We start from the raw sequence: 26,404 nt of genomic DNA on the forward strand, positions 1-26,404 counted from the left end.
AAGGAACTCTTTCTGTAAATCTTCTTCATTGTGTGGTACACCATTCATTTGGTTGTTATATTCTTGGAAAGGTCAGCAGAATAAGACAATTGACAGTGTTCATATACTGTGGCAATCAAAAGTAGCTATTGGTAATAAATTACTAGAGCTGTGTGGGAACCAGATGTTCTGTTCTGTGGGATACTCCGTGATTTCCAAATTGGAACAAAATGTCAAATTTCAAAATTTCCCAAGAAATGAAATTTAAAAAAATTTGTTTCAGGTTAATTGAAACATTTTTGTTCTGATTTTGACTTTTTCTTATAATATAAAATACATTTCTAAACCAAACATCATTTTTAAATAAAAAAAATCAAAACATTCCATTCTGAAAATGTTGATATCCATGTAATTGTGCACAGATCAAAAGCAGAATGAAGTCTTAAATTAGGGGGTTTCGTTGTGCTGACATTCTTCAAAGCCATAGGATAGGGAGGGAGGAAATGGTATTTGTTAAAGCAGCATTTTCAGAGATCTGATGTTAATGATTAATCTTTAGATAAATACAGATAACACAAATATACTTGAGTGAAGCAGAAGCCAAATACCCTTTCACCAAAGTTTCACTAGTGTCTTTGGTTTCGTGCTTGTGCCAATCATGAATACTTTAAGCTTCATTTGTATTTTAGCTTTTTCTGGAAGAAGTTTGAGTCAGGAGCAAACGTAAGTAAAACACGGTCTGTTTACTGGAAATACTGCTTGATGATGGTAGCCTTGATGATGGTTTTGATATTTAAAACAAAGGAGATCACTACTGCACATGCATAGAATATTTGTTCAACAAATTTCAGAAGTATTCTCAATAAACAGACTTACTGTGCTTACGTACACTGAATGCTGTATGTGCTGCTCTGGAATGATAGCCATTCCAATTTAAAAAGAACTGTATGAATTTAGATACCGATTCTGCAAACATTTATGTACATGTTCAAGTATGGTTTTGTTGATTTCAACAGGAGTACTCAAAATAGTAAAGTTAATCATGTGTGTAAGTTTTCACAGGCTAGGACTGGGGTTTGTTTGAGGTTTTTTTGCACTGATTATTTTACCAGGTTATTTTAAATATCTCAATACATATTGACTTGAAACAAAGAGAGTTCTAATCAGAATAGTTTTGTCTGACACGTATACAATCTACTTTTTCAAAAGCGCTGAAGGAACCTCTATCACAAAAAATAATTTGCATTTAAAAAAAATGTTTATTAGGAGATCAGCCTTTCAAACATTGTTCCTGTCTATAATTAATAAAATCTACTGCAATTACCAGATCTTCTGATGACAAGGATTAGGCTTTGTTTGATAGCAGGGATGAACTTTAGAATTGTGTCAGGGGTTTCTTTTTAGAAAGAACTAGCTGTGTGCTGCGTTATAAGCATACTGAACTTCCCACAACCAGGCACGTACTGAAGGAAATGATAACTCTTCATGAATGTGGATCTCTTGTTGAATCCCTATTTTGTAATTTTTTTTGTTTACTATCCAGGAATCATTTTTAATAGAAAATGTTAGTATAAATAGAAGTAGATCAAATCTGTAGTCCTCAGCTTTGACTGTATACCTTTAAGTTTATTTTAAATGAAAATAATAAGCACAAAAGAAACTGACAGTTCCATTATCTGTTTTTTTTAAATTTTATAGATATGTTATTACAGCACCAAAGATCTTTCGCGTTTTAGCATCTGAGAAAGTGGTAATTCAAACTTTTGGATATGAGACTGCGTTTCCTGTCAGCATCTCTATTAAAAGTTTTCCAGATAAGCGTACTATTTATGCTTCTGGCCACACTCAGTTATCTCCAGCAAACAAATTCCAAGGCTCTGTAACCTTAACAGTATGTATTCAAAACAGTTCTTGTTTTCTCTTATGCTTGCATTTGACTGTAAAAATAGGTTGGATTGACTCCACTATGTTGAGTATCCAGTTTCTTTAATTGTTAAGAGAAAGGGCCTGATTCTTCAGTCTGCTACACCCATTTTGTGTAAGTGTAATTCTTTTGAAATCCTCAGCTATGAAAGTGTAAAACTGGTATAATAAAGTGGAGAATAAGGTGCCAAAAATGAAAAAAAAGTATGAATATAATTTTTGTTCTTTCAAAGGGTACGTCTATACTTACCTCCGGGTCCGGCGGTAAGCAATCGATCTTCTGGGATCGATTTATCGCGTCTTGTCTAGACGCGATAAATCGATCCCGGATCAATCCCGGAAGTGCTCGCCGTCGACGCCGGTACTCCTGCTCCGCGAGAGGAGTACGCGGAGTCGACGGGGGAGCCTGCCTGCCGCGTCTGGACCCGCGGTAAGTTCGAACTAAGGTACTTCGACTTCAGCTACGTTATTAACGTAGCTGAAGTTGCATATCTTAGTTCGAAGTGGGGGGTTAGTGTGGACCAGGCCAAAGTGACATTTTTCTATAGTGTAGTCACACCCTTTCTTCCACTGGTGCAGTTGTGCACAAGGAGATTAAAAAATCAGCAAGAAAAAAGGTTTGTTCAAGTTTTAATATAAAAAACAATTCGTTTTAGTATAGGAATCATTGCTCCAAAAGAATATTGCTTTATTGCTTTAATTATCTTTAATGCCTATGGTCATATCTCTCAATTGTCTAATTACCATGCTGATGATCACATCAGTTATCCAAACATGTTCTTTGTTTCCATGGACCAGACAGATATGTTGTGTTCTATATTTTGTATTGAACTAATGGTATTAGAGATACTAAAGCATCCAACTAACTAAGCCTTTAAAAAGGAAAAAAAGGAAAAGTTAAATAAGGGAGAAACAATGGGTATGGACAAGATTGATTAATTGTGTGCTCAATCTAAGAAAACATGCTGACTGGTTTAGGGGTGAAATTAAGGCCCTGTTGAAGTCAGTGGCAAAGCTTCCATTAACTTTGATGGGGCCATGATTTCACCCTTGGAGTGAAGTGGAATTTGAATGAGTTATACAGTAACTGTATGTTGGTGCCTCTAGTCACATATTTTACCTCTGGAAAGGCCAGTAAATGGTGCCTCAGAAGAAGGTGAACCCCAATGTAATGCTCATGACCATTTATACATTGTGTACATGGAGAAGAAATTCCTTCATGATGCTGGTGTTGATGAATGTATTTAGTAAATAATTAACAACAGAATGCTAATTATCATTCAGATATTCTATTCAACAAAAAATGCAGGGGGAAGACATAGATTGATTATTTTAATATTTACCAATATTTATTTGTCTCTCCCCACAATCCCTGGCAGATTCAACCAAAAGATTTGCCAAGCTCAGCGAGTTCAGTCCTGTATGTGTATCTGGAAGCTAGTTCTTCACATTTTACAAGAGAGAAAAAAATGCCAGTTACCTATAAAAATGGATTTCTCTTTATTCAGACGGACAAACCCATTTATACTCCTGATCAATCAGGTACAATAATGCCTGTTTTTTCTGTTTGGCTTAAAGCTTTAAAGTTAGTCTATGTTGCCAAGGAATTAGGATTTAAATTTACTTTAAACGATCAAACACATTGCATGGATTTTCACCAATTGCTTACTATCTAAGCAGACAGTGTATTTGAACATCAAAATAATAATTTACAGTGTGTTAGCACTTTATAAACTAATTATTTCTTGCAAAATTCCTTCCTTCAGTCCTGCTCTCCACCTTACATCATGAAGTGTTTAACACATGAGTAAACTGAGGCACATAGGACAAGAGAAAGATCTTTGCTGAAAATATGTTCAAAAATATGATTGAAGAAATACTTCATTGAAAAAAATGAATTGGATTACTATCTTTGTCGAGATTGACTTTATAGCAGTCTCCTCCCACAGAAAAATGGAATGCTGGGATCATGGAAGTTAAAGAATTTATTATGGATTTTAATTATTTAATCTGAAGCAGTTGTCAGTGCAAAATCTGTCTATTTATATTGATAGCATGAATAAATGGCTCAATGTATTTCTGTAGTGGGGGTTTCAGATATGCAACAAATCAAGAATATCATTTTAATACTAAAGATTTTTAGGAATAAATATGTATAGAAGCTTAAGGTTATTTGAACTTTTTAAAATTTATTATAAATAATTCTTACAGTGAAAGTCAGGGTTTATTCTTTGGATGAAGAACTGAAGCCAGCCCGAAGAGAAACTGTCTTAACTTTTGTGGTGAGTCTGTTGTAATTTAATGTAATATTGGCATTTTGGAGACCATAAAGAGACTATAGTTAAATAGTAAACCACTCTGCTGTAGTATGGAAAATGATTGATCTCCACATATTTTAGAAAATTAACAGTGCTTGTCAGGGAACTGCTATTGCAATTTAATAACCTTTTGGAAGTCCTAAAAGTGACTTGGCACAGTTGGACAGAGCTTGTAAGTCTTATCTCAAGAGTAGCCTCAGTGGAAAAAACTGATTTACCACTTATCTCTAAGGAAAGGATTTGTGGGAGAGCTTTCATTGCATATAAGTTGTTTTTTGGTGTTGCCATTTCTTTCATTTCAAATGCAAAGGAATCAATAGTCTCAATATTTGCTTTAGTGTCATTACCACAGTAATATAATAGTGATAATATTGAGCATCATGTGATAACTATCTCTTTTAAATTAATTTAATTATTGGAGCCCAAGTCAGATGTTTTGCCAGAGTTTCAAATTCTGGTGAGTTAGTCATTCCCAAGTTCACAGTTTACTGCTGTTTTAACTCCTGTATCACACATTTAATCAGAGGATTCCATTTCAAAGTTAGGGCATGATCCTGAAAACTTTTAAGCACATGATTGACTTCATGCCTGGGAGCAGTCCAATTAATATCAGTGAGATTACCCTTGTGTGTAAAATTATTTGTATGCATTTGTTTTTCGGAGTGAGGTCTTAATTTTGTGTAGTTAAAATCTCAATGCATCAGACTGAGGAGTTTTACATGTTGGTGGAAGAGTCTATAAAATTAAGATGCAGTTTCAGCATATGAATTGTTTCAGAAAAAGGTTTGTTTTCTGTTCTGTGAAATGGACAAAATCTGAAGAAAAAATGATCCTGATCATGCTCCCACTGAAGTCACTAAAGACTAACTCTCCTCTAAATGTGCCATATGAGCATGTGATGTTCAACTGTCTGTAACTTTTTTTTTTCTGTTTTGATCTAAAGGATCCAGAAGGAGTAAAAGTGGATATTATAGAAGAGGAAGACTTTACTGGAATTTTATCTTTTCCTGACTTCAAGATTCCTTCTAATCCTAAGTAGACTTATGTTTGTTTTAAACATTACTTGTTAATGCCATTTCTCAAAGACTTTGAAACTGCATTTTACTGATACGGAGGGTACTTGAGTTACATGGAACGGGAAATTTCTAATAATTATTATTACTGTTATTATTTATTATTTGTATTACTGTAGTGCCCAGGAGCCTGAAACACGGATCCCCTCAGTGCTAGGTTCTGTACAGACACAGAACAAAAAGATACTCTTTGCCCACAAGTGTTTACAATCTATGTATAAGACAAGAGACCACAGATGGCTGCAGACAGAAGTACAAGGAAATAATGAGACAATATTGTCTAAACAGACAAGACAGACTGTGTGGGAGAATGGCTGCAACATAAGCAGAGTCAACTATATGATGGCAGCAAATGTCATGTTAGTTCTGCGGCAGAGGTTTTCGGGAGCGGGTGAATTTACTTAGGAGGGGGATCTGCTAAATGGGAAGGGAAGGAGGAGGAGTTTTTGGTATTGTGTATATCAGCCATGCTATAAGGGTAATAATAGCCATGCTCTCTCTTCCTACCAGTCAGATCAGAAAGCAACATTAACAGTAGCCATATAGGAGGCTCACTTTCTGGTCTTTCTGCTATATATGGAAAATGCCACAGTGGAAACAGGGAGTAGGGAGAAGTGGCAGGTGAAGATATTGATGGATAGAGCTACAATTATAGCACAATGATAGGCCTGTCATGTTCCAATGCCTGAGAAAATTTAAAAAAACTATAGACTTCTCTCCACTCCGAGTCAGGCATGAGGTCAAAGACCCAACGATTTCCAGGAGGGAGAACTTTTAGTTACACTCAAACACTAGTGCTAGTTATAGTTTGAAAGTAAGTGTATGAACATTTAAACAGGGAATTTGTTGTTGTTTTTTCTCTATATAATCTGTGTGAGTGTAGTAGGGATAGAAAGATATTATGTGGCAAGAATAGATATATTTTTGCAGTAATAAAATCCAAAATAAATGCCTCATTATTTTCCTTGAATCCTGTAGGGGGTGCTGCAAGTACACTGGGTGGGCAAAGTGGTACTAATGGAGATTTTTTAGAGCAGAATGTTTTAACTGATTTTCTTTCCACTAGAAAAAGTGAACAGTATTTTCAGTCATTTAAAAAAACTGATTTCACATCCCCGTCAGGTCTTGGGTTTCTCATAACACTAGCCTTACATCGTTTGGACTGGGTAACATAAACCCCAATGATTTCAGGCACTGATTTTATGTACAATAGCACCTTGTAACACAAGAGTTACAAACTGACCAGTCAACCACACACCTCGTTTGGAACTGGAAGTATGCAATCAGGCAGCAGCAGAGACCAAAAAAAAAAAAAAGTGCAAATATTGTACAGTGCTGTGTTAAACGTAAACTACAAAAAAATAAAGGGAAAGTTTTAAAAAAAGATTTGGCAAGGTAAGGAAACTGTTTCTGTGCTTGTTTTGTTTAAATTGAGGGTTTAAGCTGTGTTAAGTCAATGTGCAGTTGTAAACTTTTGAAAGAACAACCATAATGTTTTGTTCAGAGTTACGAACGTTTCAGAGTTACGAACAGTCTCCATTTCTGAGGTGTTCATAACTTAGGTTCAACGGTACTTATTATTATTAATTATTTGTTTGTGTTGTGTTAGTGTCTGCAAGCCCCAGACATGTACCAGACCCAGCTGGAGTTCTACAAGTTCCCTTTGGAGGATTTACTTGATCAGATAATGTGTTAAAAATACATCTTTTCCTATCACTCTTAACCAAAAACTGACAGCTTGCAGTTTAAGACGCAGTCTCTCTACAAGAACTGTTTATTAGTAGATCAACACACAGACTTTGTCATCATAAGGAAAAAAGGTGTATTTTTAACATCTCAACCAGCTACTACAACTTACCTTATCTACATTAGGATTTTAACATGTGTTAACAATACACATTTTACTGGGGTAGACATGGATACAGTTTAACACATATGCTTTGGTCCAGCTCTAACCCCAAATGTTTGTTCCAGGATAAAGTGCAAGCATTTGGGGAGTGTCCAAACTAGGCGTTACAAATATTACAACTACCTCAAGTTAATTAGCAATCAGTCAACTCTAAATAAAAAATCTAGTGTAGATAGATCTTAAGGCTGTGGAAAGATGTACTTTTAACCCATCTTAAACTAACGTATGGTAACTAACCCTTGTTACAACTTTATTGAAGACAATGCAGTTGTAGTACATGGGTTAAAAAGGAACCTAGTCAAGGTTTGCCTGCATGACTAGGATAGGAACATATGTGCAGCTTTGTGCAGGCTTTTCTCTCACAAAAAGCACTCAAAACTGTAGATTATTTATTGAAGCAGTCTCCAAATTAGAATTATTAACATAAAAACTATATTATTGGATGACAACATTAATTCTCATCTTTAAAATGTCATAATATTTTTATAGGTATGGTGTCTGGAAGGTTGAAGCCAAGTACAAAAAGAGTTTCACAACTTCTGCTGTTGCAAAATTTGAAGTCAAAGAATATGGTAATATATGATTGTTCCTAGGTTTTTCAATTCTGAATATTAAGAAAGTAATAATCTTATTTTTCAATCCCTTTAAGTATGCAGTTAAAATCTTTTTAAACATACATTTGATTCTTTGGACCATTTTCAATTACATCTTTTCATGTTGATATTGCTTAATATTTAAAATTACATTTAAGTTGTTATATTTAACTTTCTGCTTAATTTTCAGCAATGCCAAGCTTTTTCATCTCCATAGAACCAGAAAAGAACATAATTAGTTCTGAGAAATTTGAGACATTCAGGATTACTATTAAAGCTAGGTAAGGAGATTTGGTCTCGATTTTCATTTATTTTTTTTTTGGTCTTTTCTTCACTTCAGTGGAAGGAATCCCCCAGTCTCTAAGGGTATGTCTACACTTCAGCAGGGAGCATGCCGCCCAGTCTGGGTAGATAATGTGCTACCTCTGTTCAATCTAGTGCACTAAAAATAGCAGCATGAATGTTGCAGCAGGGGCTAGCCACCTGAGTACAAGCCTGCCTGACCTGCTGGATCAATATTTATGTGGCAAGCCCATGCGGCAGTGTCCACACTGCTATTTTTAGTTCACTAGCTTGAGCAGAGCTAGAGCATGTCTGTATACCCAGGCTGAGAGGTATGGCCCCAGCTGCAGGCTAGATGTACCTGAAGGGTCCTCCCATCTTTTTCCCTTTGACTACCTTCTCCTCAAAAAGTCATATCACTGAAGTGGAAGAGGAATGGCTGCATTTTCCTTCAATACTTATCAACAGTGGTTTGTATGTTGGTCAGAACGGTTTGACAGAGATACATACAAGACCATCTCTTTCCCATGCCACCTGTTGTTCAGAGCCTGACTGCTTATTAAAAATAAGTGCATATGATATTTTATGTTCAGCTTTTCTGCGTCCATTGCAATAACAACTTTAAAGGAGTATTTTTATTGTTCGCAAGGTATTTTTATAACAAGAAGGTCACCAGGGCAGATGTTTATATGCGTTTTGGAATAATTGAAGGAACTGAAAAAAGGATGATGAAAAGAGCAATGCACGTAACTGAGGTAAGAAAAAGCTAAGCCATTTTTATTGAGTTCAGGCCTGATACAGCTTCCATTGAAGTCTTTCCATGGAATTGAGTGGGAGTTGGAGCAGGCCTCTGCAGGCCAATGCAATGGTTTGCACTCTCAGTTATTTAAAGTCAACACATCCATTAGGGATGTAAAAGTTTAACTGGTTAACCAATAAGCACATTCTTATCGGTTTTGGCTAACAACTAAACTCCGCTGCCCCCCACATCTGGGGTCCCAGCAGCCAGGCCTCTGGGTGTGGTCCAGTGGCCAGGACCCTGGGCGTGGGGAGGCAGCAGAGACCTGGGCCAGGCTGGCAGCCGGGACTCTGGGAGGCGGCTGGCAGGGCCAGGACCCCAGGCATGGGGAGGCAGCAGAGACCTGGGCCGGGATGCCGTGCGCAGGCAGCAGCAGAGCCCCGCATAAAACGGGATGCTGCAGCACCCTCCTTCCCCTAGTTCCCCGCCTATGTGAACTCCTTAATGGTTAACTGTTTAACCAATAGAATTTTAATAGGTTAAACGGTTACTATTTTTAAACCCTATTTACATGCCTAACATCCATTAACACCCCTGTTATCAGAGGCATAAAACTTCACCTTGGACTGAAACTTAACGGATGATGTCTCAGACAGACAGAAAGCAGTTTCAGTTTGGCTCAATTGGCCATTTAAGTAAAAAATGTGTGACTATAACTTTCCATGAAATAATATTTACACTGAAGATTAAAAAGCAAATGAAGGAAATTCAATACAGAATTAATTGTAATAATATTAATCTTTTAACAAGACCTAGACAACTCCAAATTTAGCCATTCTCCTCTCAGGTTAGTCTAGCTTTTTGGTTCAGTCATTCAGTTGTGAAACAAATCAGTCTCTCCCTTGAGTGAATGATGATGCTCCCTCTGCATAGATTCATAGATTCCAAGGCCAAGATCATCTAGTCTGACCTCCTGTGAAACAGAGGCCATAGAACTTCCCCAAAATAATTTCTAGAACAGATATTTTAGAAAAACATCCAGTCATGATTTAATAAATATTGGTGATGGAGAATCCACCATGACCTTTGGGTAAGCTTTTTCCAATGATTAATTACTCTCACTGTTAAAAATTTACATCTTGCATCCAATCTAGATTTGTCTAGATTTGACTTCCAGCCATTGGATTATGTTCTACCTTTATCTGCTAGATTGAAGAGCCCTACTGTAATCAAGTCATCTCTTAACCTTCTCTTTGTTAAGCTAAATACACTGAGCAATTTGAGGCATGTTTTCTAATCCTTTAATCATTCTCATCACTCTTTTCTGAACCATCTCCAATTTATTAACTTCCTTCTTGAATTGTGGGCAACAGAACTGGACACAGTATTCCATAATTGTCTCACCAGTGCCAAATACAGAGGTAAAATAACTTCTCTATTCCTACTCGAGACAGGGGCTCCGGAACTGGGGGAGGGGAGGCAAGGGGCCATGCCCCCCCCCTTTTAAAAATGGGAGGGACATGCCTTCCCTCTTTTTAACATGGACATAGTAGCCTTGGGCAGGCACAGCGCAGTGATGGCAGCAATGGCTGCCCTTCGTGACGGGGAGCTGATAAGATGATCAGCTCCCCTGCCATGAAGTGCAGCCCCTGGTAGTGGCACCAGCTTTTCCGAAGTGGGGACTAAGGTGGGCCTTAGCCTCCCCTCACCACTGGACCCTGCCCTCTGCTCCTCCTCTTTCCCCTGAGGCCCCTCCCCCTGTCCAGGCTGGAAGCCAGAGACAGACCATAGTAAAAGCCACCCAGGGAGCCCAGGCTGCTGTGGGGAGCCCCTCCACCTGCCCTGGGTGGCATGACCCGGGGGTTGGGTACATGTGCTGGGGGCTGCTCTTGGGCACCCCAGTCCCCTGCCCAGGGAAGGTTGGAGGGTCTGCAGTTTCCCACAGCGGCCTGGGCCTAGAGTGCCACTTTCCCTCCCCTTTTGCCCACTTGATCCTAAATAGGTTATAACCGTTGATTTTAACATTCCAGTCATGCAAATCATCTCACCAGGTTTCAGTAATACCAACTAGATTAAATTTATGCTTATAAATGAGCAATTCCAATTCCTCTTGTTTGTTCCCAGGCTCCTGTCACTGGTGTATAGGCAATTCAAAAAATTCTTCTCTTGATGTCCTTTGGTTCCTTGATTAATTTTGTTCTCAATATCTTGATTTTGTGCTGAGTGCTCATGTCTTACCTTTCCCTTTTGTTATTAATTTAACCTCCTCCTGACTACTCCAGCCAGCCTATCACTGAGAAGATTGGTCTTCCTTCTATTGAGGTGGAGGCTATCCAAACTATACAGCCCCCTCTCCTTATAGAAGGTGGACCAGTGTTCCACAAAACCAAAGCCCTCCACTTACTTAGCTCTTGGTGCACTTCCAGAATCATCTGCCTTCTTTCTTCCTTTGTTCAGGGGACAGGAAGGATCTCAGAGAAGATTGCTTGGATATGTAATGCTCTTAGTTCTTGCTGGCTTCAAGGACACAACTTGGAACATCTACTATCGCTTGGTTAATTTTCAGGGGAGCAACTCTGTTCTCCTTTGTTAGAATTTCTTATCCTTGGTCTCTGCTGTAAATAGATTTTGTGCATGTCCACATCTGAGACAGATGCTGTAAACCATGTCTTTGGAGATTATTTTTAAACTATGCACAGCAGCATAATTTGTTTATCTTTATTTTTGTTTTATTACCAGATAGTTGATGGAGTTGCCGAGGTCGATTTTAACAGTAAAAATGCAGTTAAGGAAATAGACTACCAAAGCCTAGAAGAGTTAGATGGGTCATACCTGTATATTGCTGTAACAGTGCTGGAATCTACAGGTAGGGTTTTGGTTTTTTAGTCCCTCATTTGAACATACTTATGTGAAAATCTGAACAAAATACAAAGTTTAGGCATGGTTCCTGGCCCAAGATCTTCTTTTATGTTCAGAAATCTCCTTTACCAAAAGGATATGAGAAGGATGACTTAACATCACCAGCACAATTTTACATATTTTTTTTAAAGCTTTTAAGGTTTTTATTCATTTAATTTCATATTGATAAAAGTTTGATCCTTGAGTGTAAAGACTCCTCAGGCCTGAGTATAACAAATGGCGTGGGTTGCCATGAAATAGGACTTTTGAGGGAGAAAATGGGATCCCTGGAAGACACTTCTCAAAAGAAAAATATTTTTTTGTTAGGTGGACTTAGCGAAGAAAGTGAATTTGCTGGAGTCAGATATGCGCTATCTCCCTACAAATTGAACTTGGTTGCTACGCCTCTATTTGTGAAGCCTGGTCTTCCATTCTTCATCAAGGTTAGTTAACATAAGCAATATGGTTGTATGCTATAACATATAATGTTTTTTTAATGCATGTTACTTGAGATCTGCCTGCCCATTTACTCTCTTGAATTACTGTGACAGGTGGACAGACTGTTTCTGCCAAGGTACTCCTGCTCATGCTCACATTTAAAGAATAATTATATAGCATTTTTATAGCAAAGTTTCTCTGTTCTAATGATCAGGTTCAGGTAAAGGATACATTGGACCAGCCTGTGGGGAACCTCCCTGTAATTCTCAGTGCAAATGTATTTGATGAGCAAATGGATTCAACTAAGTTGGTACAAGAAGGCTCAGATGCTGGGACAAGACAAACAAGCATGAATGATGGAACTGCTTTATTTGTGGTTAATATTCCATCTGCTAGCAAAGCACTGGAATTTCAAGTGAGTTAAATTCTTCTGACTCCTGTATTTCTTGCACAGTATGTACTCTCTGACTGTTTACTTTGGCCAGTCTGCAATACAGATGGGAAGTTTTTACACACGAAACCAGTAGATTAGAAAATTTGACAATTTTCTAATCTAACAGGGGTATTGTGACAAATATTCAATACTACCGAATAAGACTGCTTTAGAGGAAAGTTACTTGTATATTAAACTATTTTGAAACTAATCCCTTGTTGACAACAGTGAGGAAATGAAAACAAAACAAATCCAAATACAGATATAGGTGTGTATCCTAATTAGTTGTAATAGACTTTTAAAATTAAAATAAAAAAATCCAAATGAATTGCTTAACAATAAAAATCCTCAAAGTGCTTTTTCTCATTCTGGAGGCATCTGATCAAAATGACAGTAGCTTTCAATATGTTGTTGACCTTTTTCCTCTCTACTTATATGTATACATATATACATCTTTACTGTTGGTTTGGTTTTTTTTACTTATTTGGATTTGACAGTTTTTTATAAAAGAAAATGTGAAATGGTTGAAATTGATTTGTCTATATATTAAAGACGATCACCTAATTCAAAAGGTTCAGTTCATATAAACACCCAAAACTTCAGATACTGGTTATCCAAATGTACATGAACCAATTTATCTCGGCCTAGAAATTACCCAAAGCAGGCTTTCTAATAGAATTTCCCTTTGTTCATTGACCATCTCAAACAGAGGGACAAAATAGTGTCTCATGGTATTTTGGGATTTCAGCATCTGTCTGAAACCAGAATGTGCAGAGTTATATTTCAGACAAAAGCTTGAGTTGGCTGTCATTTTATCAGAACCAGTTAATCCATCCTGTATACATATTATATTACATTTTAATTTTAATATTTATTTAATAGGAGGAAGTATAATTTCATAATTAAAGAATGCATTTGGGAGTCAGCATGCCTGACTTCTGATCCTTCCTTTATCACTGACTTGAGAGCTGTGAGTGCTTAGTTCTCTTGAAATCAGGCCATGAGCCTCTTTTGGACTCTGTTTACCTATTTACAAAATTACTTTAATAATTCCTGATTCACAGGGGTATTGTGAAGTTTACTTGATTAATTACGAAGGGCTTTCAGATGCTGGATAAAAGGCATTGTACAAAACATCAGAATGTTTGTTGGTATTAAACCTTCTTATGCACTTTATATCATTTTTAGCTAAAAACTGCAGATACAAGTCTATCAGAAGAAAATCAGGCAACTGGAAACTATGAAGCAAAAGCATACTCATCGCTCAGCAAAAGCTATCTGTACATTGACTGGGCTTCAAACTATAAACTACTACATGTAGGGGATTATATGAGCATTAAAGTGTATCCACATAGCCACTATATTCATAAAATACATCGCTACAGCTATTTGGTAAGTAACAGATGTATTTTCACATTAAAACATTGTTTTGTAATTTAGTACAAGGTGCCAGATCGACAACACTAGAGAGATCAAAGTCCTATATTTAGCCGTAGAACAGGTTCCGCTCAGACAGCAACACACATTTCCCCCATTGCTCCTGTATTAATTTTGACATGGAGAGAACTTGTAAAAATGAGAGACAAATGCAGACTGATTTTTCATCAGCATTGTGTTAATTGCTTGTCAGCAGTCTCAAGTACCTGTTAAGTCCCTTGTGAAGTCAGTGTCCCACAGAACTCCAACATTTCAAAGAATGGTACCACTAGACAAGAAATGCAGCAAAGGGCTTGTAGACTTGATTTTTTGACAGTTTCCTGATTGAAGACCCTCATTCAGCAAACACTAAGACACATGCTTACTTCTCCTGGAAGTCGTACACTCACGTAGGGAAATTGTTCATGATCCCAGCACCAAGAATCTTCTGAGGAGCGCTGTGTGTGTATGTATATGGTCGATTAGAGCAAGATTATGGGCACTCATTAAGACAGCATTTGCAGTGCATATCCACTTATGTTTGGGAATGGGGAGTTATGTCCTTTTCCTTGCACTGGTCTAAATTTGGTCCATTGAATAGGGGAAGATAAACTTCCCCGTGGTGCCAGCATATACTTGACATATTAGACTCCTAATTTTTTTCAGGTACACTATTACATTGTATCTAAGGGTTTACAGGATGTCGTATGGTATAAAAAAGTGCTACTTTCAGTTATATTACAATCTGTTCATATTAAAACAAGCAATACTATTTCAATTGACACAACTCTCTTTTACATTAATTTAAGGCAGTCTACATTAAACATCTCAAATGCTTGATTCTTAGTATGCTCTGATTCAAGATAAAGATGCCAGTTTTACATGCTGTTGTGAGGCTTAATTAATGTTTACAAAGTGGTTTGAGTTCATGTAAAAAATCAATACAAAAGGGCAAAAGTATTTCTAAAAGTAAAATTTAACTTTTTAAATTTCCTTTTTGTTATTGTTCACCAGTTAAGATACACAAATAGTATATTATCTACAATCTTTCTGTTTGCCAAAGTGACTTTCTAGGGAGTCAGGAACACTTGCTGGGACTAGTTACTTTCTTTTTGTTTTCTTCCCCCCGCCCTCATCTTATAGATATTATCCAAAGGGAAAATAGTAAGTTTTGGAACTCAGGAGAGGATTATGAGCTCAGATTATGAAAATCTAAGCTTTAAGCTAACGCAAGAAATGGTTCCTTCAGCACGTCTCCTTGTCTACTACATTGTCACTGGAGAGGAAACTGCAGAATTAGTAGCTGATTCAGTTTGGCTGAATATAGAACAGAAGTGTGGCAATAGCCTCCAGGTGAGTGTATGAGTCTGTGTATTAAAAGTTCCATAAACATTCTCGAGTTAAGTGGCGCGTTTGTTTTATCATCAAAATTCTACTCTCAGAGCTGCACAGATTCTCTAACGTTTTCCCAAAACGTTAAAGTGTCAGCCTTCAAATCTCTTAATTTTTTTAATTAACCGTGACTGGAGTCCCAGGGGAGCTGCACTGAGGTTACTCAATTCGGGCAAACTGCAAATGGGGCAGACGATCTCTAAAGCTAGTGGATATTCCTATACTTAGATTTACCAAACCAGCACAAAACAGCTTCTATAATACCTTACTGGTTACCCAGAAGCCAACAGCACAGTTCCCTTAAAGTAACCCAGCCTTAGGCCTCTACCCAGACACCCAAGTCAAATATGATGAGGATTACTGAAAATCTAATTCATCATATAAATTCTACCAATCCCAAAGGATAATATATGGAGATATACCTATCTCATAGAGCTGGAAGGGACCCTGAAAGGTCATCGAGTCCAGCCCCCTGCCTTCACTAGCAGGACCAAGTACTGATTTTGCCCCAGATCCCTAAGTGGCCCCCTCAAGGATTGAACTCACAACCCTGGGTTTAGCAGGCCAATGCTCAAACCACTGAGCTATCCCTCCCCTGAAAAAAAAAATTTAACAAGTGAGAGAAACCCCACCCTCACTGGGAAGCAGTAGAATCATAGAATATCAGGGTTGGAAGGGACTTCAGGAGGTCATCTAGTCCAACCCCTTCTCAAAGCAGGATCAGACACATTACCTCCCCAGGTTAACGAATATTCCAGATCTTACCCAAATACATGCTTAGAGCCAATCCTTATTAACTAAACTAAAATTTATTAAAAAAGAAAAGAGAGAGAGTATTGGTTAAAAGAGCAGTATGCATACAGACATGAGTATTGTTCTGAGATCAGATTCATAGTAGAGATGGTGAGCTTTGTAGTTGCAAAGAGTTCTTTCAGAATTAGTCCATAGATTATAGTCCAATGTTTATATTCAGGGTGATCCAGTTGGGACTGGAGAGCTCAGTGTTATGACTCAAGCTTCCTCTGCATAAAGCATCAAGCGGATCTGAGATAAAAAGGATCAGGACCCAAGAGACCTTTATACAGTTCCAGAACTTCTCTTGACAGCTCAGAGTCCTTAAGTGAACAATAGGCAATCATGGAAACTTTGAAGTAGACCTATTTCCTAAGCATCAGTAGTAATTAGCTACAGGGATTAACATAAGGCAATTGCCTGTTTTCCACCATTCGTAGGTGATTTGCTAGACATTTAAAAGAAAGATGAATACAGTGATGTTACTATATTTATAAAAAGAACAGGAGTACTTGTGGCACCTTAGAGACTAACAAATTTATTAGAGCATAAGCTTTCGTGGGCTACAGCCCACTTCTTCGGATGCATATAGAGTGGAACATATATTGAGGAGATATATATACACACACACATACAGAGAGCATGAACAGGTGGGAGTTGTCTTACCAACTCTGAGAGGCCAATTAAGTAAGAGAAAAAAACTTTTGAAGTGATAATCAAGATAGCTCAGTACAGACAGTTTGATAAGAAGTGTGAGAATACTTACAAGGGGAGATAGATTCAATGTTTGTAATGGCTCAGCCATTCCCAGTCCTTATTCAATCCTGAGTTGATTGTATCTAGTTTGCATATCAATTCCAGCTCAGCAGTCTCTCGTTGGAGTCTGTTTTTGAAGTTTTTCTGTTGTAAGATAGCCACCCGCAGGTCTGTCATTGAATGGCCAGACAGGTTAAAGTGTTCTCCCACTGGTTTTTGAGTATTATGATTCCTGATGTCAGATTTGTGTCCATTAATTCTTTTGCGTAGAGACTGTCCGGTTTGGCCAATGTACATGGCAGAGGGGCATTGCTGGCACATGATGGCATATATCACATTGGTAGATGTGCAGGTGAACGAGCCCCTGATGGTATGGCTGATGTGATTAGGTCCTATGATGATGTCACTTGAATAGATATGTGGACAGAGTTGGCATCGGGCTTTGTTACAAGGATAGGTTCCTGGGTCAGTGTTTTTGTTCAGTGATGTGTGGTTGCTGGTGAGTATTTGCTTTAGGTTGGGGGGTTGTCTGTAAGCGAGGACAGACCTGTCTCCCAAGATCTGTGAGAATAAAGGATCATCTTTCAGGATAGGTTGTAGATCTCTGATGATGCGCTGGAGAGGTTTTAGTTGGGGGCTGAAGGTGACAGCTAGTGGTGTTCTGTTATTTTCTTTGTTGGGCCTGTCTTGTAGGAGGTGACTTCTGGGTACTCGTCTGGCTCTGTCAATCTGTTTTTTCACTTCAGCAGGTGGGTATTGTAGTTTTAAGAATGCTTGATAGAGTACAAGCACCTACAAGATCTCTATCAAGCTATCACATACAATTAGTATCACCTCTAATTTCTAACAATATAGGTTTGCATTTCAAAGTTCTAGCCTATCTGACATGGAATGGCCCTAATTACCATTTACATACTTTTCTAACACGTCTCTAAAGGTTGAATTTGGGTCATTATTCCTGCAGGATGCTTAACCCTTTCTGGCCATGCGTCTCAGTAACCCATATTTGTTTTCCTTTTATAGGTTCAATTATTATCAAAAGAAGACTCTCATAAGCCGGGCACGGTTATATCAATTAACATGAAAACCCAGTTCAGTTCTTTTGTTGCTTTGTCATCTATCGACGAGGCAATATATGGAATCACAGGAACAAGAAAGAGGTCTATGGAAAGAGTTAAGTAATAGTCACAAAATATAGTGGTAGTTTAAAAGTTTGTGTTGTGTTGCATGCATTCAGAAGGCTTGGTGATGGGATTTACAGCCTTTCACCTCTTAAGTTACTAGTTCAAATCCAGCTGAGGTCAGTAGTAATCAGAAATAGTTGCCTTTCAATTATTGTTTGCCCTATGGAAATGAGTTGTGGGGCTTAGTCCAGTTCCAGTCATCAAAAAATCCACAGTGATTGGCTCTGTTTTGGAGAGCTCTGTGATTGAACAGGCATGGGGACTGAACTCCCCTCCTCAGTCCTAGTAGTGATTCCTGCAGGTCAGGTTTTTAAGGCACGCTGCTAGAGTAGTAATGTGGGAGCTCATATTTCTGTCGCATGTAATGTTCTTGTTCAGTAGATAACCTAGGATTTCTGTTTTCACAGATTTATGTAAAATTCACTTCACCTGCAGCTGAAAGAATGCCACCTTGGCGGTGAAATGTAGCTGCTGTTTAACATTTTACAACAGCACTACACAACAGTTTAGTACAAGAAGAGAAAAATAACAATGTATTTTTGTGAGACAAGGTGGGTGAGGTAATATTTTTTTATAGGACCAAATTCTGTTGGTGAGAGAGACAAGCTTACACAGAGCTCATCTTCAGATCTGGGAATCTTACTCAGAGTGTCACAGTTAAATACAAGATGAGTAAGATTCCCAGACTTGAAGAAGAGCTCTGTGTAAACTTGAAAGCTTTTCTCTCTCACCAACAGAAGTCGGTCCAATAAAAGATATTACCTCACCCACCTTGTCTCTGTAATATCCTGGGATTGACATGGCTATAACAACACTGAATACAATGCATTTCTGTGTCAGTGTTATATCATTTTACTGGCTAAATGACTTGTTAATCCTCACAGGTCCATAATGCTCCCTTCAGTCATATAATATATTTTACATTGAAATGAGCTCCTGGCTTACTTTTTTCAACAGGTAATGTTAGATTTGGAAAAGAGTGATCTTGGATGTGGTGCTGGAGGAGGGCAGAACAATGTTGATGTATTCCGATCAGCTGGGCTTACATTTCTAACCAATGCTAATGCAGATGACTCTAAAGTAGCAGGTACTTATCCTTTACGCATGCGAGTTCAAATCTGTTTTTCTACAAGTAGCATAGCTCACAATTATTATGTTGGAGCTTAATTATACAGTGAGGAAGAATAATGTTGGAATCATTGTCTCATAAATACAAATGCTCTAAGGATTGTAATTATGGTAAAAAGATACATACCTTAGATTCTAGGGCCTAGAGTGCCTCATTGCAATTATAAAATGAACTGAAGTTATAAACAAGAACATAAGAATGGCCATACCGGGTCAGACAAATGGTCCATCTAGTCCAGTATCCTGTCTTCTGACAGTGGCCAGTGCCAAGTGCTTCAGAGGGAATGAACAGAACAGGTAATCATCAAGTGGTCCATCCCCTGTCTCCCATTCCCAGTTTCTGGCAAACAGAGGCTAGGGACACCATCCCTGCCCATCCTAGCTAATAGCCATTGATACACATATCCTCTATGAACTTACTGTTTCTTTTTTGGACCCTGTTAGTGTCTTGGCCTTCACAACATCCTCTGGCAAGGAGTTCCACAGGTTGACTGTGCGTTGTGTGAAGAAATACTTCCTTTTGTTTGTTTTAAACCTGCCGCCTATTAATTTCATTTGGTGACCCCTAGTTCTTATGTTATGAGAAGGAGTAAATAACACTTCCTTGTTTACTTTCCCCAAACGAGTCATGATTTTATAGACCTTTATCATATCCTCCCTTAGTCGTCTCTTTTTCAAGCTGAAAAGTCCGAGTTTTATTAATCTCTCTTCATATGGAAGTTGTTCCATACCCCTAATAATTTTTGTTGCCCTTTTCTGTACCTTTTCCAATTCCGGTATATCTTTTTTGAGATGGGGTGACCACATCTACACTCAGTATTCAAGATGTGGGCGTACCATGGATTTATAGAGAGGCAATATGATATTTTCTGTCTTATTATCTATCCCCTTCTTAATGATTCCCAACATTCTGTTCGCTTTTTTGACTGCTGCTGCACATTGGATGTTTTCAGAGATCTGTGACTCCAAGATCTCTTTCCTGAGTGGTAACAGCTAATTTAGACCCCATCATTTTATATGTATAATTGGGATTATGTTTTCCAATGTGCATTACTTTGCATTTATCAACATTATACTTCATCTGCTATTTTGTTGCCCAGTCACCCAGTTTTGAGAGGTCCTTTTGTAGCTCTTCACAGTCTGCCTGTGACCTAACTATCTTGAGTAGATTTTTATCATCTGCAAATTTTGCCACCTCACTCTTTACCCCTGTTTCCAAATCATTTATGAATACAGTAACTCCTCGCTTAATGTTGTAGTTATGTTCCTGAAAAATACAACTTTAAGCAAAACGATGTTAAGTGAATCCAATTTCCCCATAGGAATTAATGTAAATAGAGGGGGTTAGGTTCCAGGGAAACTTTCGTCAGAGAAAAGACTATATATATATAGTCACCCTGACATTAGCACCCCTCTTCCCCCCCACCTCTGCACAGCAAGCTGGAGGCTCCTGGGAGCAGGTCCAAGGCAGAGGGCAGAAGCAGCACATGGCAGTGGGGGGAGGGACAGCTGAACTGCTGGGCAATTTATAGCCTGCTGGGCGCTGCTGCACAGGGAATTTAGGGGAGTGGGGAGCTGATAGGGGGGCTGCCGGTCCACCCTGGTTCCAAGCCCCCACCACTAGCTCCAACGAGCTGCTCTTTCTGCAAGCAGTGGACAAAGCAGGTGGCTGCCAAATAATGTTTAAAGTTCCGCAATGCTCCCTTATAACAAGCATGTTCTCTAATTGATCAGCAACTTAACAACGAAACAAAGTTAACCGGGACGACTTTAAGTGAGGAGTTACTGTATGTTGAACAGGACTGGTCCTGGTACAGACCCGTGAGGGACACCACTACTTACCTCTCTCCATACTGAAAACTGACCATTTATTCCTACCCTTTGTTTTCTATCTTTTAACCAGTTACTGATCCACGAGAGGACCTTCCCTCTTACCCCATGACAGCTTACTTTGTTTAAGAGTCTTTGGTGAGGGACCTTGTCAAAGGCTTTCTGAAAATCTAAGTACACTATATCCCTTGGATCCCCCTTGTCCACATGCTTGTTGACCCCTTCAAATAATTCTAGTAGATTGGTGAGGCATGATTTCCCTTAACAAAAAACATGTTGACACTTCCCCAACAAATTATGTTAATCTATCTGTCTGACAATTTTCTTCTTTACTGTAGTTTCAACCAATTTGCCCGGTACTGAAGTTAGTCTTACTGGCCTTTAATTGTTGGGATTGCCTCTGGAGCCTTTTTTAAAAAATTGGCATCACATTAGCTATCCTCCAGTCATCTGATATAGAAGCTGATTTAAATGATAGGTTACATACCACAGTTAGTAGTTCTGCAAAACAAAACTTGCCAAATTCACAGATCAATCCTATAATGTACTTTCACTGGTTTATTTTAATTCTGGGATGAGTTAGTGGAAAAAAATATTATAACATGTTCTTGGGTTGTTTTTTTTAACAGACGAAAGTTGTAAAGCAATTGTAAGACCAAGAAGATCCAGCTTTGAAGAGGAAATACAAAACAAAGGTGCTCCAAAAGTTTTGTTTGAATATATGAAAAAAAGAGGCTGTACATTAGAAATGAGAAATATGAAGATTTAAATTTTGAGTGTGCACAAGAAGAGCTAGATTGCAATGTCATTGTTCAGCTTTGTCAGAGAACCCAATTCAGAAAAGCTCTTAAACACATGCTTCACTTGAAGTCAGTGGACTTAAGCACATTCTTAAAATTTAAGCAATTGCTTAAGTTCCTTGCTGAATCATGGCCACAATACAAATTAACAACATGACAATCTGTCCCAACCTTGACCTACTCGTAGGGGTGGAAGAGTGCTTTTGTCCTTTTAATTTTTGGCTTCTGTGCTCACAAGTCTGCCAGTTGTACTGCTGGCATTTCTAATATGGATACGATCCATTAAGGATTGGACTGAGACCACCAATTCATGCAACATAGGCCTTGAGAGGGAGAAAAACATGGTTATGGTTTTTGTGGCTGACTTTTTCTTTTGAAATGTCATTTCCATCCTTTTCCTTATTTGTTTTAAAATTTTGATTCACAATAATATGGAGAGGTCACTTTGAACACTGGGATTTTTAAAATGACAAATTTAATTTCTTCCTGAAAGCTACACCTTTATCATGGTTGTACATGATTGCCTGAATGATTGAAAATTTACTTCAGTATGACCAGTTACAGCCATTCATTTAAAAGTATTTTATCTTAAGGAAGGGATTATGTAAGATATTTTATTATTATTTCAGCATCCAGATATTTGCATCCAGAGATTCGGAAGTGCTGTATGGCTGGAGTAAAAGAATCTCCTCTCTGGGAGACTTGCGATCAGAGAGTTGAGCGTATTAAGAGTATTCCTAGGTGCATAAAAGCATTCAAGGATTGCTGTGAATTTGCAACAAAACTACGGGAGAGTGAGACCCACAAATTTTTAATATTGGCAAGAATGCGTAAGTTTCAAACTGTGAATGTATACATACATTTATGAGGGTGTATATGGTTGTTTTAGGATAATGACAGCCTTCTTATAAGAACATTAAAACCCATTTTTTTAATTTTACAAGAAAAACAGAAGCAAAGATTCTAGGCTGTATGATCACAGAAGTCAAAAACAGTAATTTTTGAGGTTGTGAGTGGAAAGCCTTAGGAATCTCTGAATTGCTTTATTTGTTTCTCCTTTTCAGAGCTTAAGGCTCTACTGGGATTGGACAAGCCAGGGATTCGAAGCTACTTCCCTGAAAGCTGGTTATGGGAAGTCCACCAAGTTCCTCCAGGGTACTATACTCTGAACCATTTAATGTCATCTGACTTGCAAGAGCTCAGCTATTGCCTAGAATCTGAGGTGCCCCATTTTCTGAACTAGGATATCCATCTCTTATTGAAAGCCCTTCTCAATACAGAGAAAGAATCCCTAATTCACTCCCCTACTGTTGACTGAGGGAAGTGATCATGATGCCTACTTCAGTCCTCGTGGAAGGTGTAATTGAAGCATGGGTAGGCATACCCATGCTAGCTAGATTAAAATTAGTACAAGTGTGCCTGCCTGTGCTACAATTACACTTTAACTTGCAGTGTTGACATACCCTCGGTGGAGAGGGTTCATATTGACTCACAAGGGGGCAAATACCTTTGCTATGAATTTGCAGGGTTTTTAGACTGACCATATTTTTTTAAGAGATTTTTTTTTTAGTTTTCCTGCCCTCCTCCCATGATCTGAATTCTTATATCGTTTTTTAGAATTGTATATTTATTCAATTTTTTAAAATATTGTTAAGAGAATATTAGAGTTTCAAAACAAAGCACTCCAAAGTTAGGAAATGCCAGAATTAAGTCTGTGCAACTTAAATTCTATCCTCTTGTGCATATGCATTATGATACTGCCCTTAACTATAAGAACTGTAGGCTAGTGGCCTGTCTCCCCACTCCAGGAATATGAACACAAAGCTATTCCCCTGACCAAAGTAGGCTGCTGGATCCCAAAGTCCTTTCCTTGTATGTCTCTCCATTCAGTGCCAGCTAGCGGCATCACCCTCCTTTCCACAGTTCCTCTCCCCAACTGAGCCACTTGCTGGCTTTTATATTCACTTGATCAGTCTCAGTTGGAAGGTAGATGATCAATCTCTGGTGGGGCTGGGCCCGACTCCCCTTGACATTTTTTTCCATTATGTCCCTGTGCAGGAAACTGACCACCTATTCCTAGAGTGTCAGGCCCCAGCTCTCTTTTTATTCATATTAGTTCTAAAAACTCACTGATTTCTGGAAGGCCGACCAATACCAAGCCTAATTAGACAAAAATGTGTTCAGTGTTCTAAGTCAACAACTCTAGGTCTCCTGTACAGCTTACCTGAATCTTTGACCCTGCAAACTCCTCTGGGCAGAGGCTGTCTTTACCTGTGTGTTGTATAGTGCTGAGCCAATTGTTGGTATTAACAAAGTAATAATAATAATTTCTAAAATTTACTAATTCTCAAAAACCATTTGTAATATAGATCAAAGGCCCTTTCAGTGACTCTGCCTGATTCTCTGACTACATGGGAAATACAAGGTGTTGGCATTTCAGATAAAGGTAAGCATTAGGACCTCACTACGGGTAACCAAAATAATTAGTGAGCTTTTGGATTTAGTTTTCTTTTGCAAGACATTTTCCTTTCATAAGAACGGCCATACTGGGTCAGACCAAAGGTCCATCTAGCCCAGGATCCTGTGTTTCAACAGTGGCCAATGCCAGGTGTCCCAGAGGGAATGAACAGAACAGGTAATCATCAAGTGATCCATCCCCTGTCGCCCATTCCCAGCTTCTGGCAAACAGAGGGTAGGGACACCATCCCTGTCCATCCTGGCTAAAAGCCACTGATGGACCTATCCTCCATGAACTTATCTAGTTCTTTTATGAACCCTGTTACAGTTTTGGCCTTCACAACATCCTCTGCAAATTTTGCCACCTCACTCTTTACCCTTTTTCCCAGATCATTTATGAATATGTTGAACAGGACTGGTCCCAGTACAGACCACTGGGGGACACCACTATTTACCTCTCTCCATTCTGAAAACTCACCATTTGTTCCTACCCTTTGTTTCTTATCTTTTAACCAGTTACCAATCCTTGAGAGGATCTTCCCTCTTATCCCATGACAGCTTACTTTGCTTAAGAGCCTTTGGTGAGGGATCTTGTCAAAGGTTTTCTGAAAATCTAAGTACACTATATCCACTGGATCCCCCTTGTCCACATGCTTGTTGACCCCCTCAGAGAATTCTAGTAGATTGGTGAGGCATGATTTCCCTTTACAAAAACCATGTTGACTATTCCCCAACAAATTATGTTCATCTATGTGTCTGACAATTTTGTTCTTTACTATAGTTTCAACCAGTTTGACCGGTACTGAAGTCAGGCTTAACGGCCTGTAATTGTCGGGATCACCTCTGGAACCCTTTTTAAAAATTAGCATCACATTAGCTATCTTCCAGTCATTTGGTACAAAAGCTGATTTAAATGATAGGTTACAAACTACAGTTAGTAGTTCTGCAATTTCACATTTGAGTTCCTTCAGAACTCTTGGGTGAATACCCTCTGGTCCTGGTGGCTTATTACTGTTTAGTTTATCAGTTTGTTCCAAAATCCCCTCTAATGACACCTCAATCTGGGACAGTTCCTCAGATTTGTCACCTAAAAAGAATGGCTCAGGTTTGGGAATCTCCCTCACATCCTCATGCGTGAAGACTGATGCAAAGAATTCATTTAGTTTCTCCGCAATGGCCTTATTGCGCTTGAGTGCTCCTTTAGCACCTCCATCGTCCAGTGGCCCCACTGGTTGTTTAGCAGGCTTCTTGCTTCTGATGTACTTAAACATTTTTTTGCTGTTACTTTTTGAGTCTTTGGCTAGCTGTTTTTCAAATTCCTTTTTGGCCTTCCTAATTATATTTTTACATTTCATTTGCCAGAGATTATGTTCCCTTCTATTTTCCTCACTAGGATTTAACTTCCACTTTTAAAAGGATGCCTTTTTGCTTCTCACTGCTTATTTTACTTTGTTGTTTAGCAACAGTGGCACTTTTTTGGTTCTCTTACTATGTTTTTTAATTTGGGGTATACATTTAGGTTGAGCCTCTGTTATGGTGTCTTTAAAAAGTTTCCACGCAGCTTGCAGGGATTTCATTTTTGGCACTGTACCTTTTAATTTATGTTTAATTTACCTCCTCATTTTTGTGTAGTTCCCCTTTCTGAAATTAAATGCTACAGGGTTGGGCTGCTTTGGTGTTTTCCCCACCACAGGGATGTTAAATTTAATTATATTATGGTCACTATTACCAAGCGGTCCAGCTATATTCACCTCTTGGACAAGATCCTGTGCTCCACTTAAGACTAAATCAAGAATTGCCTCTTCTCTGGTGGGTTCTGGGACTAGCTGCTCCAAGAAGCAATCATTTAAGGTGTCAAGAACCTTTATCTCTGCATTCCATCCTGAGGTGACATGTACCCAGTCAATATGGGGATGGGGGATTTCAACTATTATTATTGAGTTTTTTATTTTAATAGCCTCTCTAATCTCTCTGAGAATTTCACAGTCACTATCACCATCCTGGTCACGTGGTCGGTAATATATCCCTACTGCTATATTCTTATTATTAGAGTATGGAATTACT

At 38.4% G+C, this 26,404-nt stretch overlaps 1 protein-coding gene across 1 annotated transcript in view; it reads left to right on the forward strand.

The window, feature by feature from the left end:
• The first annotated feature begins 637 nt into the window (after positions 1-637).
• Positions 638-26,404, forward strand: part of C5 (complement C5) — a 50,689-nt gene continuing 24,922 nt past the window's right edge. The window contains exons 1-19 of the mRNA XM_065418578.1: positions 638-702; positions 1,678-1,870; positions 3,282-3,444; positions 4,114-4,184; positions 5,164-5,255; positions 7,692-7,774; positions 7,986-8,076; positions 8,727-8,832; positions 11,556-11,682; positions 12,042-12,157; positions 12,367-12,567; positions 13,774-13,977; positions 15,145-15,354; positions 17,965-18,114; positions 19,083-19,212; positions 21,713-21,778; positions 22,513-22,713; positions 22,948-23,038; positions 24,253-24,329. Of these exons, the coding sequence (XP_065274650.1) occupies positions 638-702; positions 1,678-1,870; positions 3,282-3,444; positions 4,114-4,184; positions 5,164-5,255; positions 7,692-7,774; positions 7,986-8,076; positions 8,727-8,832; positions 11,556-11,682; positions 12,042-12,157; positions 12,367-12,567; positions 13,774-13,977; positions 15,145-15,354; positions 17,965-18,114; positions 19,083-19,212; positions 21,713-21,778; positions 22,513-22,713; positions 22,948-23,038; positions 24,253-24,329 (2,437 nt within the window). The remainder of the gene's footprint in view (positions 703-1,677; positions 1,871-3,281; positions 3,445-4,113; positions 4,185-5,163; positions 5,256-7,691; positions 7,775-7,985; positions 8,077-8,726; positions 8,833-11,555; positions 11,683-12,041; positions 12,158-12,366; positions 12,568-13,773; positions 13,978-15,144; positions 15,355-17,964; positions 18,115-19,082; positions 19,213-21,712; positions 21,779-22,512; positions 22,714-22,947; positions 23,039-24,252; positions 24,330-26,404) is intronic.

The sequence above is a fragment of the Emys orbicularis genome, chromosome 18 (genome assembly GCF_028017835.1).
Source record: "Emys orbicularis isolate rEmyOrb1 chromosome 18, rEmyOrb1.hap1, whole genome shotgun sequence".
In the NCBI taxonomy this organism is placed as follows: Eukaryota; Metazoa; Chordata; order Testudines; family Emydidae; genus Emys; species Emys orbicularis.